This window comes from Hetaerina americana, unplaced genomic scaffold (assembly GCF_022747635.1).
Source record: "Hetaerina americana unplaced genomic scaffold, ioHetAmer1.1.p SCAF_6, whole genome shotgun sequence".
Taxonomy (NCBI): domain Eukaryota; kingdom Metazoa; phylum Arthropoda; class Insecta; order Odonata; family Calopterygidae; genus Hetaerina; species Hetaerina americana.
In genome coordinates this window covers 6,599,315-6,614,203 of record NW_027287205.1, presented here as the reverse complement: position 1 = coordinate 6,614,203, position 14,889 = coordinate 6,599,315, and the positions used below count along the sequence as shown (strand labels likewise).

Below are 14,889 nucleotides of genomic sequence, written 5' to 3'. Positions count from 1 at the left end.
TCCAATGTGATGTTTTTTCTTTGGGGATGCCTCAAATTTAAGGCTTACAAAGTTCCACCTTTGAAGCTCTTAGGGAGGCAATTACAGATGTCATCGCTGGAATAACACAAGCTATGCTGAGAAAAGATTTCGAAAACTTTTTTGAGAGACTTAACATGTGCGTCACTCACCAAGGCTGTCACCTGGATGCAAGCACAATATGTTGCACCAAGCACCCTTTTCCGCACCAGTTTGCCCTTTGGTCTCTGGACGAGCAATTTGGAAAGGCGTCCAGCATTTGCGGAGCAATCAATTCTCCAATATAATTTTTTTAAAATTCAATAATTTACAGCCATTCTAGTTTGAATTATGATCATCGATAAGATACATTTTTATTCTGGCGAGGTATTATCTTAACTGTGCTTCGAAATGGCAATCTAAAATAAAGTCGCAGGGCGATGAAGCAATGGTATGAACTGTGGCAAAATAGAATATGCATCTCATCCTGGAAGGAAAGTTACCAAGGCATTGGCCAATAATTAGTACATAAGAAAAATGTTCAGTATGGACGCCGAATAGTTTAATCTTTTGGGTGATGGGAAATGGGCAAGCATTCTTCGGGATCCGGGGCGTGTAATTCGGCACTGACCTCATCGCTTTCCTCGTCAGGGTAGTAGGAGTCGTAATGGCCTTTGGTCGACGAGCGCAATTTCCTGGCCTTCAGGAGGCCATCCCTTCCCACACGAAGCTGACTGCCAAGTATATCGTCGTTGCCGTAGAGGATGGAAACGTCCAAGAAACTGCTTACGTGGTTGATCTGCGAAGGGTGGAAGTCGGGAAATTGAGAGTAAATAAGGATCCCTGTGAGTTTAATTTATGGACAGGATAATTAATTGCGGAAATTTTTATACTTTTATTGAAATATTTAGTACCTGGCCCGTCAAAATCAACCGGAAAATACAAATAAATGATAAAATTAGTAAATGGTTTAATCGCCAAATATAGGTACAATGAAGGTATATTTAGTCTGTCGTAAAACTTTTTTCACCACACGGTATTTGAAGAAAGAATTCAAAAGTAAGAATTAAAAAAAAACAGTGGCGATCCAAGGGCCAAAAATAGCCAATCCGTGAAAACAACTGTGTGAGGGTGAATAGTCATAAATCATTTTTTGTACCTATATGCGTAAAAAAATAAAAAGAAGATGGTATTTGATTTCCTCTCCGTGATTTGGTCTAAGTCACGAGACTCAAACGTGAGCGGCTGAATGAGATTTGAAGAAAACGATCTCTGTAATGGATTCAAAAGCTTTCTGGTTAAAATGAATCCTGGCTTATTAGTACTAAAATTACTCCTTTATTAAAAGTTTGCAGATTTTACAACGTCCTGTCCACTCAGGCCAAAGGCCTAATGCTTGAATGTTTTCAACCAATTTGATGAAGTACTAGGGTTGAAATTGTCAAACTTTGCGCCATTCCTCAGCAAGTATTCGTTGAATGGTATTCCATATGCTCACGTCCTTTGATATTCTATGCAGTTGGTATTATTGAACAAACCACAGAGTTAAGTGATTCACAAAATATGACTTTCTTCAGAAAGTTTGATTACTCAACAATAATGCATCTCAGTGGCATTTCTCCACAATCTGAATTTACGCTGGAGACAACAAAATCTATCTGTCAAGTACCTGAAGCGTAGGTATCCGTCATTTATGGCATAAAGAACAACGATTAAGCTTTTTTAAAGGGAAGAGGGGCGGGAGTTTGGAGAAGTTTAAAGTACACCGTCAAATTCTATTTGAAGGATGCCGATAGGGACTTGATATCCTATCAGCGCAATGGTAAATGAAGGAAGAGTTCTAGAAAAGTAATAGGGATGAAGAGAACAGGTATTTTGGAGGGAATTAAGAGAGGCACTAGTTTTAAAGAACGAATTTCTTTAATAAGAAGTATTGTGATTAGAGTGTTTTGCTTCATTTTCAGCCCTTATTTACGCAGTATTACAGTAGTGAGCAGTTCCACAATCTCTCTAAAGCTCCCTATTCCTATGCAACAATTTCAGAGCGTAAAAATCATTCGCCTTGACTGGGATTCGAACCCAGATCCCTCAATATCCGGTCGAGTGCTTTAGCCACTTAAGCTACCGAGGCGTCCTCTTAAACTCTGAAATTTTAAGATCGGTAGCTTAAGTGGCTAAAGCACTCGACCGGATATTGAGGGATCTGGGTTCGAATCCCAGTCAAGGCGAATGATTTTTACGCTCTGAAATTGTTGCATTGAAATGCACATTAGCGGATGACTCCGTTAAAAGTTACTGTTGCGGCATCTCCCGCAGTTTCTTTGGAATCTCCCTATTCCTGTTGATTATTGAATACCATTCATCTAGTAATATGTGTTAAAACATATCCTGCGACTTTTACTCTTTGGGATTGTCACCTCTCCACCTCATTTAATTTCTGTGTGTGGTTTATGATAAAAAGAAGCTCACTCAGAAGCATTTTTGTTCCTTCCAGGAAAGGATTCTCACGCACCTGTTGAACAGACTTGTCTCCATGACGACCGCTCTTCTCCCTGCTCTCCTCCGAACTGGAGCTACTGCTGCTGCTCTTACTTCCGTGCATTTTGGGGCATTTGATCCAAACGGAGCGCACGAAGTTCATGCAGCGCTGACTGTATATGGAGTAGAAGTAGTCATCCTTGGGAATGCTGATGGGCAGACAGTTCTCGTCCCACCGCCCACCTCTCCCTTCCCCGTTGTAATGAGAGCCCTGCGGGCAGCAGTCGAACGGCGATCCGTCCTCTGGACACCAAGTCACGACCAGGGTTTGGAAATGAAAACAGGCGTGGGGCATTTAGAAATATGGTCCAGGGATATCGTGTCGCGAAATACCTCCAGAGCAGTAATGGCATTCCACTCACCCTTTGTCTTTTCCACGTGAAATCCGGTGTCGTGAGCCACAACTTGACCCCACTGCATTAACAGGAGGGAGTTCGTTTTATCGGGTCGTTTCCTGTCCTTGAAAAGGGTTGCACTGAGGAGCCTAGGAGACGGAAGTTTTCCGTGGGCTTTGGACTTGATCATCTTGCTCACGCCTTAAACATTAGAAACAAGAAGAGTTAAGAAAATAATTAAGAAAATCTTAGGCAATACGTATTTCAAAAAAATAACTTATTGAAGTTTAGTTAGGGTTCCGGGATTCGATAGAAATGTATATCATGATTTGGATAGTTCTGATACTTATAGATAAGAATATAAGGTATGGCCAGGATATCTTTTCTTCGTAGCGTATATCCTGCAGTCATTTTATGTAGCAAGTGGTGGGGTGATCGAAAGGCCGCCCGGAGTCTGGTCTTTTGATGGGAGGGAGGCGCCATTACGGAAACCGGGAGATTGGAAGGTCGTCTCGCGCAGCAGCGGAGGGAAGTTAACGCTGCGACGAGGGATGAGAGACACGATGGCAGACCTCATCCTTGTCTCTAATAGGTTTCAGGCGCTATCGGAGGATAGCTCAGCGGTATCTGCAGCCTCAACCGCCGCCTCCGTGAAAACACCATCCAGAAGGAACCGCCCGAGTGGGAAGGGGGGGGGGAGGTTAGCAGTGGCGTTAGACGTATGATGATCCCATTGGTGGAGGGGGCCTGATGACCTGGTACATTTTGAGTTGCTTTTTTGGTTGGCTTTTAGTGTTCTGCAAGCCACCGCTAGGGTTTTTTTGCAGGCGATGAATACACACCAGAGTAATTTTGACCCGAAATACTTTTCCCCATTAGCGCGGTAGGGCAACGTTATTCTGATCCCATATCGTTCGTGGGAAAAATTAAATTGGTAAATCTATCTTTCATTTTTATTGCATCCTGCAGGCCACTACTAGGGTGTGTAGCAGGGGGTGAATACATACCAGATTAATATTCACAAGAACAAGACCCAACCGCGGTCGGACGATATTATGATGATCCCTTATCGTTTTGGAAAAACATACATCTTAAATCTATCTGTTCTACCCTTAATTTCTCTAATTTTTTGGTATGAGCCATCTTACCGTAGTACGATGGGTGTAAAAATGCGTTTTCAACATCACTGCTAAACAGACGTCCTTCCAATTTATGCAAGACCTACACTTACTGTTCTGTTCTACACTTACCCTTTCTAATTTTAATAACATTATCATGTTTGGGCACAAAGTGCTCCAGATTGCGGGTCGTGCTTTATGTTGGCATCAACGATGGCGTGAACCGTGGATCTGAAGATATCCTGAATATCTTCAGGGAATTAAACTCTGAAGTAAAGCGGCTGGGTGGTGTCGATGGGGTTGATGGGACGCTCTCAATCTGCAGCATTGTCCCGAGGATTGATCGTGGACCTCTGGTTTGGAGCCGATTGAAAGGAATCAATCCGAGGTTGCGTGAATCCTGAAGGGATATCGGGGAGTCCTTTTTTGACCTTCAGCCGGCGATCTAATCTTCTAGGAACCCCTTGAACCGCTCTGACGGTCACTGCATTTCTGAAGCCTTCAGGTGTATAGCGAGTGGTATATTCAATCATTGCGGGGCATTTTTAGATAAAAGTGTAGATATGTGTGTTGTTCAAATAGTTGACATCTAAAGTCTTCTTCCCTAACAATTTAGCTTTCAATGAAGTGAGGGTCAATGGAAACAATGGTATACATGCGTACAATAGTTTCTTTAACACGAAACAGATGGCAATGGAAAGAAAACTTTGTCAAGGATTCGATATTATTTATTTGTAAGGCATTCTCGAGGAAAATTTGTAAAAAACATTTTCAAAGAAATATGATCTGTATTGAGTAGTTTACTGCCGAAGTTTAAAAAATATCGATGAATATCGTTACCTTATTCAAAGGACAGATACAATAATTGGAAGAGATAGCTGGTTATCCACTGCTATCGCCGAGGCTGGAATGTTCTCAAAATTATTTTACGTTTTCAAAAACAACAGAAAAAAATAAAAGAGGCGGTGCTTTTATCATATTTAAGAATTATTGCGTCAGCAGGTTTGATTTATTTCCAGGCAATTGTTTGGCAAACGCTAAGATCTCAATAAAATGTGCTGAACCCAAAATAATAAATGCATGCACATTTTACAGGCCACCGGACGGCAATATTAATTCAATACTAGAATTAGATCAGCAAGTTAATCGTCCAAATTCAACGATCGCGAAATTATCAGCGGTGGAGATTTCTATGTCCTATCTATTGATTGGATCACACATAGTTTTTTATAGCGGGCGGTAAAAATAAAGATATCTGCGAATAGATACTTAATTCTTTTACGCTGTACTCATTGAATCAACTTGTCGCTTCACCAACTAGAGGCGATAATATCCTTGATTTGTTTGCAAGGAACATACCCGAAAATGTCTTAACCATAGAAAACAGATAAGGAATACGTGACCACAGGGCAGTCAATGCTAAGTGTTTCCTATAAGGAGTCAGAAATGAGGAGCCTGAAAGAAAAAATTACCTGTTTAAAGAAGGGAGCTTTAATGGCCTAAAATGTGTCCTACTAGGGCAATTTGAAAGTTTTAAGAAAGGTAGTAACCACCAAAATAGTTAATATACGTGAAATCATTTCTTTGACACACACACACACACACACACACACACACACACACACACATATATATATATATATATATATATATATATATATATATATATATATATATATATATATATATATATTTATTTATTTATTTATATAAATATATATACATATAACGATTGTACGGAAAAACTCACACAAGCAGCACAATAATGGGACGGCACAATAGAACACAAATAGAATAGAATAGCAACATTTAAAAGGACACTCACACGGTAAATAGTTCGAGCTTTCGGCCCTCTCAGAGGCCTTCTTCAAGAGAGACTCTCTTGAAGAAGGCCTTTGAGACGGCCGAAAGCTCGAACTATTTACCGTGTGAGTGTCCTTTTAAATGTTACTATTCTATTTGTGTTCTATTGTGCCGTCCCATTATATATATATATATATATATATATATATATATATATATATATATATATATATATATATATACTCTAAATATCAATGAACAGTTTAGTTGCACCATTTATAGACCAAGTACGCCTGTACCGATTTTAATCATATTACACTTATTAAAAAAATTCAATTAAAATACAAAAATTAGTATTACAATGGCTTGTCAGAAAGAAAATTTCTTCATTCAATCTATATGCTTGTACTTTGTTGAGTGTCCTTTCTATGTGTCTCTATATTCTACAAACCTACATCCGTGTTTATATATATATATATAAAATTATATATATATATATATATATACATACATATATATATATATTTATATATATATATATATATACTGGGTTGGACCCAAAAGAGGTAGGACTGATTTTCCCTGGTGCGAACGGAGCTTAGAAGGGGGGTCTGCCTGGCAGGGTAAGGTGGAGGGGGCTTTTAGCAACAGACTGACACCAAACTCAGTCGCCTGCGGGCTGCCGTTGATTGAGGACACCGTTTTTAGTGAAGCAAGTTTTTTGTCCGCGTCGAAAAACAAAATGAATCTGAATTTAGAGCAACGTTATTCCGTGAAGTTTTGTGCGAAACTCGGGAAGACGGCAACTGAGACCCTCGATATGATCAAGCAGGCTTATGCGGACACTGCCTAAAGCCGTTCCACAGTATTTGAGTGGCACAAGTTGTTTAAAGAGGGTAGGGATCTCGTTGAAGACGACCATGGCTCCGGACGGCCGTCGACGGCAAGAACCGATACGAATGTGGACAGAGTGAGGACACTGCTGAACACAGACCGACGCTTTACCAGTGAAGAAATTGCAGACCAGTTGGGTCTGTCTGCATTCAACGTCCAACGCATTATTTCACAGGATTTGGCCATGCGCAAGGTGTGCGCCAAGATGGTGCCGAAAATTCTGAGTGTCGACCGACAGCTCCTGGCCAAATACGGCGTTGCCACGTTGCCGCACCCGCCCTATTCTCCCGATCTGGCACCATGGGACCTCTTCTTCTTCCCCCTGATGAAAAGTCAGCTCAAGGGACGACGTTTTGATTCGATAAAGGCCGTTCAAGAGGCTTCGACGAGGGTCATCCACGGCATCCCCAAAGAAAATTTCAGCGGGCGTACGGGGAATGGGAGCAACGCTATACTAAGTGCGTAGCAGCTCAGGGAGCATACTTTGAAGATTATTAAGTCGATGTAAGTATATCGTCAATAAAATTCTTTAAATAAAATCAGTCCTACAACTTTTGGGTTGGACCCTGTACCTAAATCATGTGAGGACTACAGGACAATAAGTTTGATATCCCACGCAGCTAAAATTGTTCTTAAAATCGTAAACAAAAGGATAGAGGATAGTGCAAATGATTACTTAGGGGATAATCAGTTCGGGTTTAGGTACGTGTGATGCTATTGCAGTAATGAGATTATTAATTGAGAAGAATATGGACTACAACCAGGAAGTATTTGCCTGTTTCGTAGATTTTCGAAAGCGATTGATAGTGTGAATTGAGAAAAAATTATGAGTACTTAGTCGAAAATAGGAATAGAAAAATAGGCTTTGGAAAACTGGAGGTAGGAATGAAAGTGGGCGGGGAATTCGTAAAATCAGTTATGTTCGCTGATGACCAAGCTTTAGTTTGTCAGTCAGCCAAGGGGTTGCAAGCATTGCTGAATGAATTGGAAATTCAGTGCGACAGGTATGGGATGAGGATCAATGTTAGTTAAACAAAAGTTATACGATTTTCTAGAAAGAAAAAGGCTAAGCTAAACTTTAAAATAGAGGGGCAAATGCTAGAGCAGGTAGAACAGCTTACGTTTCTCGGGAGTGTTTTGGACCAACACGATCATAGTAGTAGGGATGTAAGGAGAAGAATTGCTCTAGGCAAAGAGGCTTTCACAAGGAGGAGGGAGTTGATGACAGGGACATTGGGTAAGGATATTAAGAAAAGACTCGTAAAAACTTTGATATGGAGTGTAGCTATGTGCGGCGCGGAAACGTGGTCATTGAAGCAGGAGGATAGACATAGACCGGAGGCTTTTGAAATGTGGGTGTGGAGAAGAATGGAGAAGGTGAAATGGACAAAAAAAAACAAATGAGGAAGTACTTGGTATGGTGGGCGAAGAGAGGGGTTTGTTGGGAGAAATCCTACGGAGGCAGGAGAAGTGGATGAAGGGGTATTGACCGGGTTTGGGATGTTGAATGCTGTAATAGAGGAGAGAATTTTAGGCAAACGAGGAAAGGGAAGGAATAGGATAGGGATGTTGGACGTGATGAAGGGAGGAAGAAAGTACTCAGAGATGAAGAGGGACCTGATGTAGATTAGAATGCTGGATTTTGTGTTTTGTTAGGGGTCACAAAGTATTTATTTAGTTGCCGTGCCCATCCAAACACCTGTCTAAACCGGCAGATTACCTAATAAAAATAATAAATAAATCCAAATATATATAATGTATACTTGCCAATCTGCGGGCTGAATACCGGCAACTTGATCGTTTAAAGAAGTTATGTTCAACAGAAATAAGGAAGGGGCTCCACCCTTTTCTTACCGTCTTCGTATCTTGCCTTAAGAATCCTCAAGAAAGGGGTCCCACTGACCCCCAATTCATCATCGTTGTTACAGATCCCGCTCAGTTCCCTGTACGGCGTGTCTCGGCAACTCGGGCACTCTTCAACGTCAAGGCCGCATGGTTGCTGCAGCCCGCGGGTCTCCCACAGGGGCAGAGGGTACGACACGTGGCACGTTTGCCCTTCATTTCCATAACTCACGTCGTTCCTGGAATGGGCAAGTGGATAATATTGTATCATTCATATCAAAATCCCCGTTGTACCAAGGGACTATAGACACTCAGATTGATCAAAATGGAGACCTGAAACCATATTCAAATTAGTGTCATATTTCATGAAGAAATGTTGCCTACCAATATGAAATGAAGCGTATGAATTAATACAATGATATTTCCTCGGATGAGTATATGGACGACCTTGAATTAAAACTACTACGACCAGTGGAATTGAACAATCTTCAGGGGAACCAGTCAATTTGCCAACTTTTATTCACCAAAAAGTTGTAATTCCCAGAAAAAGAGGTGCCTAAGGGATTCACAAAGGCAATCTCCGAAGGCAATCGATTCTAACCAATCGTCCCTCATTCATTTCTAATCGCTATGAAGCCATGAGTTACATTGACTTGGGTGAATGGGTTGCATGAATTATTACTTAGGTTGTTATACAGGGTTTGTCCGGAAAATAAGTGTACTGAGCTCAGGAAAAAAAATGTATTGCACTTTTACATATCTTAAGCTAATATTCCTCAAAATAGGACCCTTGTGAGTCGATACACTTGTTTCAGCGGCGTTCCCATTCCTGGAACGCTCCCGCGAAGGCATCATCGGGAACCTCTCGAAGACTCGTCGTCGACCTCTTCTCTGCCCTCCACGAACATCTTGTGCCACCGAAAGATCATGTTTCTGGACATGGCTGACTCCCCGTAAGCCTGGTTAATCATACCGACAGTTTCGGTAGACGATTTCCCAAGCTTTACCGCAAATTTGATGGAATAACGCTGCTCCAAAAACTTCGGCATCGCGTTCCGTGACGTGGGTCGAGCGTGGAGGTTCGCGTTAACAGAGCTCCTCACTACACCACAGCTCAGAGCCGACTGCCTTTTTCAGCGTCGCTTGCAAACATACCCCCCTCCAATCGCAGCCCGTCATAGCGGTGCTGGGAGCGCCTGGAGCGGCGCGCCCAGCCCAGGAGTCAGTACACTTATTTTCCGGACGAACCCTGTATTTTAGACCACTTATTCCATGTTTCATGCAGTATGTTAAGAAGGTGGTCATGCAATCAAATGTCGAAAGTATACACTTTCATTGAACTAGACATTATTTAAACAAATTAACGAAAATTATTTAAAAATCTGAAAACAACAATTCAATATGTTGATACTTATTTTAAAATCATAAAACATACGATAAACATCTACATCTACATCAATATTCTGCAAGCCACCAAAAAGGTGTGTGGCAGGGGGGGGGGAGGAGTTAGGCGATGAAATATGTTGACTCTTTGCTCCAAGTTTAGTAATTGAATAAGATCATCACTCAATCTTGGAGTATACCCCGTTCGGGGCGTAATTATGTTTTGCCAGGATGACTTGAAGGTCTCATTTATTAACCTTTCATGAGGGGTGACCGCGGGGAGAATAGAATAGAGTTCTGCAGGAGACGTGATTAATGATCATTAAATTTAGTTCAGACACCAAAAAAGGCGTAAGTATTTAACTAAGCATTAAAAATGCAAGGTGAAACAGAAAGGTACCAGTTAGATTATGCTATGATCATGCACAGATTTGAGAAAGGCATGGTTAATTTGTGGCTCCCGGGAGCATGTGCGAATCCTGGTCACAGTAAAGTGATAATAAATAAAGTGTAGCGTCTGATTCAAAAAGATGCGTCGTAGAAGGCGAGTAAAGGGATAGAATGTAGAAGGACAACTCTGACTGACAAGGGAGTGGCATTGAGATTATCGAAATCCGCACATGTAACTAACTGTCGGAACAGTAAAAAGTAAATGGACAATGCATGTAGGTTATATCTCTATCGGTAAGCAAGAAGGAATAATCTGCACTAACAGCCAGAGATAAGTCAGGAAAAAAAATAGTTTAAAGAGAAAAGATCCAAGAGAGATGGAAGGAATAAATTAGAGAACTGCATGTTAAAGAACTTAGAAAAATAAGGGTAGATATTGAAAGAAAATATGGCATAGATGAAGATACCATAAGTCTAGGCATACTCGACATAGATAGAAAGGACAAGAAGAAAAATGAATTCGAATAAGGCCGTGGGAGTAGGGAACTGCATTTGAAAAAAATGAGGCAAACATTGTCCTTATGGACTAATTCGTAGCATTTAAGAGGAAAGAAATTGGCCGTAAGACTTGGTGAGGTCGGGATCAGTTCCTTTATCGGTAAATGTAAAGGCTTCATCATGTGAGTACTACAGAAAAATAAGTGTGATTTTCCACGCAGCTTCAGTGGTTCTCAGGATCATTACCAGTGCTGAAGGGATATCGGGGCGTCCTTCGTCGGCCTTCAGCCGGCGAACCAATCCTGTAGGAAGCCCCTGAACCGTTCCGGTGTTCACGTCTGAGGGAGCGAGGAGAATAGTGGGCGGAATATTTGAGCACTGCAGGCTTTTTTAGAGTAAAGAGTAAGTCAGCATGTAGGTCTCTAAAGTCTTCTCTGTCAAATTATGTAGCTTTAAATGAAGTTAAGTCGAGTGCAATTAATAGTTCATTTACCATGGGTCAGACAGTATTGGACGGAAAATGTTACAAGTGATTCAATATTAGTAAAAAGACGATCATCGTTGAAATTTCAAAAAACCGTCCTGTCAAGTAAAAATTACCTGTATTGGTTGGTTAATGCCCGAAGCTTAACAAACAAAGTCGCAGAATATCGCCCCCTTATTCAAAGCACAGGCGTAGATATAGTTATCGGGACATAAACCTGGTTAATCAACGGATATTACTGGCAGTGAAATTTTCTCAAAATCCTTTTCCACTTACAGAAATGGCAGAACAAATAGAATCGGGGGTGGGGTTTTTTTTGGAAGTAAAAATTCTTGCGTCATGATGGCGAGGCTGATGTAATTCCGGGCAATGGATTCGAAAGCGTTTGGTGCTCAATTGAAAATCCTCAAACTAAAAGAATTTATATATATACACATTTTACAGGCCACGAGTCGAAAGAGACAATTTAATATTAGACTTAGATCAGTAAATCGAAGGTCTCTTATCCCTAAACGACGATCGCGCCGTTTTATTCGGCGGAGATTTCAACGCCCCATCTAATGGCTAGGGCACATACAGTTTTAAAACGGGGTGTTAAGACAAAGATATCTGCGATTCGCAATTGAATTAATTTACGTTGAACTCATTGAAGCAACTCGTCACTTCACCAACTAGGGGCGATAATATTCCTGATTTGTTAGCAGCGAATATTCCCGAAAAAGTCTTAGCTATGGAAACTATCAAATGAGATAGTGGCTATAGGACAGTAAATGCTGAATTTTCGCTTCATGAGGTCCAATTTAAGAAGCCTTTAAGGAAAATTTGCTTGCTTAAAGAAAGGGACTGGAGTGGTCTAAAGTGCCTGCTACAGAATCGATTTGCTAGTTTAACGAAAATAGTAGTCACCGAAATATTGAGGGTACGTGGAATCACTTACTTGAGATCACGCGCTAAGCAGTCAACCAGTTCACTTTCAGTTAATTTATAAAAGATAACGCGGAACCATGATGGCAAAACGTGGATGTTAGAAAAGCATTACCATGTCAAAGGCTATGTCACACCAAGATCAAATGTGTTTGGGATGACATATTGAGCGACAGAAGGAATGAGATCACTTATCATTATAAGATATCAAGGGCGAATGCCAAGAATGAATTTCGGAAGTGTTGAGTGAATTCAAAAGGAAAATGCTATGGGAAAATTGGAAAGAGAATCCGAAAGCACTGTGGTCATGCGTCAGAGAAGTTCAGGGAAATGATTTAACAGTTTCTTCACTCAGGAATTATAAAGGTGGAAGATTAACCAGCAGTTTGGAAAAGGCTTACATATTAGTTCCTTCTCTCAAAGCGTGTTTGGTAATATCTCACGGAATACCGCCGATAGCTTACCGAATGCTGCCTATCAATCGATGCCCATAATTGAGCACTCATTTAATGGTAAACTACATTAGCTGAAAAATATTAAGCCTGATGAATCCTCCGGGCCCAATGAAATACCCGCTCCTATATTTAAGGATCTAGCTTCGGAAATAACGCCGTATTTAGAAATATTTTTAAGGAGTTGCTGTTAGAAGACAAGTTTCCAAGTGATTTGGAAATGGTTAATTTAACAAATATTTGAAACACTGAGGCAAGGATGAACAATCACAGATCTTTTTCTCTCCAATCGATATCATGCAAGGTCACGCAAGGCCATTTAGTTGTTAATTCAATCGTGTGACATCTCGATAGCCTGGAGTTATTGATGAAAACTTAGTACGGTTCCCGAAAGAGTAAATCCAGCGAGACACAAGATGCGCTTTTTGTTCATGATATTCTCATTTCGGGAGAGAGAATTTAACCAGTGGATGCCGTTTTTCTAGATTTAAAAAAAAGCCTTCCACAAAGTACCTCATAATAAACTAATAACAAAGATAGAAGCATATGCAGCGGATAAAAATATCTGGGATTGGATTTAAGACTTTTTGAATGGTCGGGTTAGGAGATTAGTGATAGCTGGAGTTAGCTTCATAGAAGTAGAAGGTGTTCCCCAAGGGCATACCCCCGGACCTCTTTCGTTGCTACTAAACATTAAATATATTGACCCCGTAGTCACTAGTAACATACGTTTATTTGCCGATGATTCAGTGATTTACCCTGATTTCCGGAATCCTGAGGACACAGAAGCTTTATCAGATGACCTTAATGCTATGAAATGCTAGCACGATACTTGTCAATTAAAATGTAGCTTAAAAAGATGCGTAGTGATGAATTTTCGGGAAAAGAGGAATTCCCTCCCGAAGGCCTACTGCATCAGGAACACCGAAATTGAGTTTGCGGACTCGCTGAAATGCTTAGGCATTATCCTCGTTCACGACCTCTCCTGGGCGAAACAAACATGGGGAGTAAGTGCACGAGCTAAAAAATAGTTCGATTTATGAGAAGAGGTCAAGGGGTAATAAGATGAAAAATTCAAGTAGAAATATTTACTGTCGTTGTTTAGGCCTCATTTAGAATATGCTGCAAGAATATGAGATCCTCACGAAGTTGGATTATTGCCGAATTAGAACGTGTGCAGCGTAGAGAAGCTAGATTTGTAAGACAACATCCATGATAAACTTGGTAGCGTATCCCAAATATTAGAGCAACTAGGATGAGTATCACTAACGGGGCGCAGGTTAAATTACAGATATCTCGCATAAATTGGAAGGATGTTTCTTTAGCAGTGACAGTGAAAATGTATTTTTGCCCCATCGTACGACGGTAGGAGAAATTATTCCGATGAAATTAGAGAGATTAAGTGTAGAACAGAGATAAATTGAAGATGTCATTTTTTCCACGAACGGTAGGGGTGTCACATTTTCCACGTCATGATAACATTTTCCGACCGCGGTAGGGTCATGTTCGTGTAAAAATTAATCTCGAGTGTATTCACCCCCTGCTACACATCCTAGCGAAGGCTTGCAGAGTGCATAAATAAATAAAAACAAAAGTATAGAGAGAGCAAGTTAAATGAATACTTATGGAATGATCGTTTAGGTTTAGGAATGGGAGGGGCACGCGCGATGCCATTGCAGTAATGAAACCACTTAACCAAAGGAATTTAGAATACAATCACGACGTATTTTCTTTTTTCGTAAAATTTGTAAAGGCGTTCGATTGAGCAAAATGTGAGAAACTTATTGATGTATCGCGAAATCAATAAATGGACTGGAGGGACAGGAGGAGGAGGAAACTGCAACCTGACCCATTTAAGATTACTCAGGTGTGAGATTGATAGATAGAGGTCTTTATTTGGGCGAAATTGAGACCAAATGGCCCCTACTTCCATTTAAACCATCGTCGTATACATATTATATTAGGCATTAAACTTATAGTTACATTCATATGTACACATAAATACATATAGACAGACATCAATTCATTTAGCACAGATTTGCACATCGAAAAGAAAAAAGTATATATATATATATATATATACTTTTTTATTTATACATACCTACACATATACATACATATCCACACACACATACATATACACATACACACATAAACATACATACATGCATGCATACACATTCATAAATACATGCATATACAACCATACATACATAAATATACATATATAA

General features: G+C 40.4%; 1 protein-coding gene across 1 annotated transcript in view; it reads right to left on the bottom strand.

The window, feature by feature from the left end:
- LOC139695228 (salivary peroxidase/catechol oxidase-like) overlaps positions 1 to 14,889 on the bottom strand; it is a 48,143-nt gene that overhangs the window by 29,472 nt on the left and 3,782 nt on the right. The window contains exons 2-6 of the mRNA XM_071593912.1: positions 8,540 to 8,766; positions 2,898 to 3,071; positions 2,510 to 2,778; positions 629 to 796; positions 171 to 245 (exon numbers count right to left, since the gene is read on the bottom strand). Coding sequence (XP_071450013.1) covers positions 171 to 245; positions 629 to 796; positions 2,510 to 2,778; positions 2,898 to 3,071; positions 8,540 to 8,766 — 913 coding nt within the window. The remainder of the gene's footprint in view (positions 1 to 170; positions 246 to 628; positions 797 to 2,509; positions 2,779 to 2,897; positions 3,072 to 8,539; positions 8,767 to 14,889) is intronic.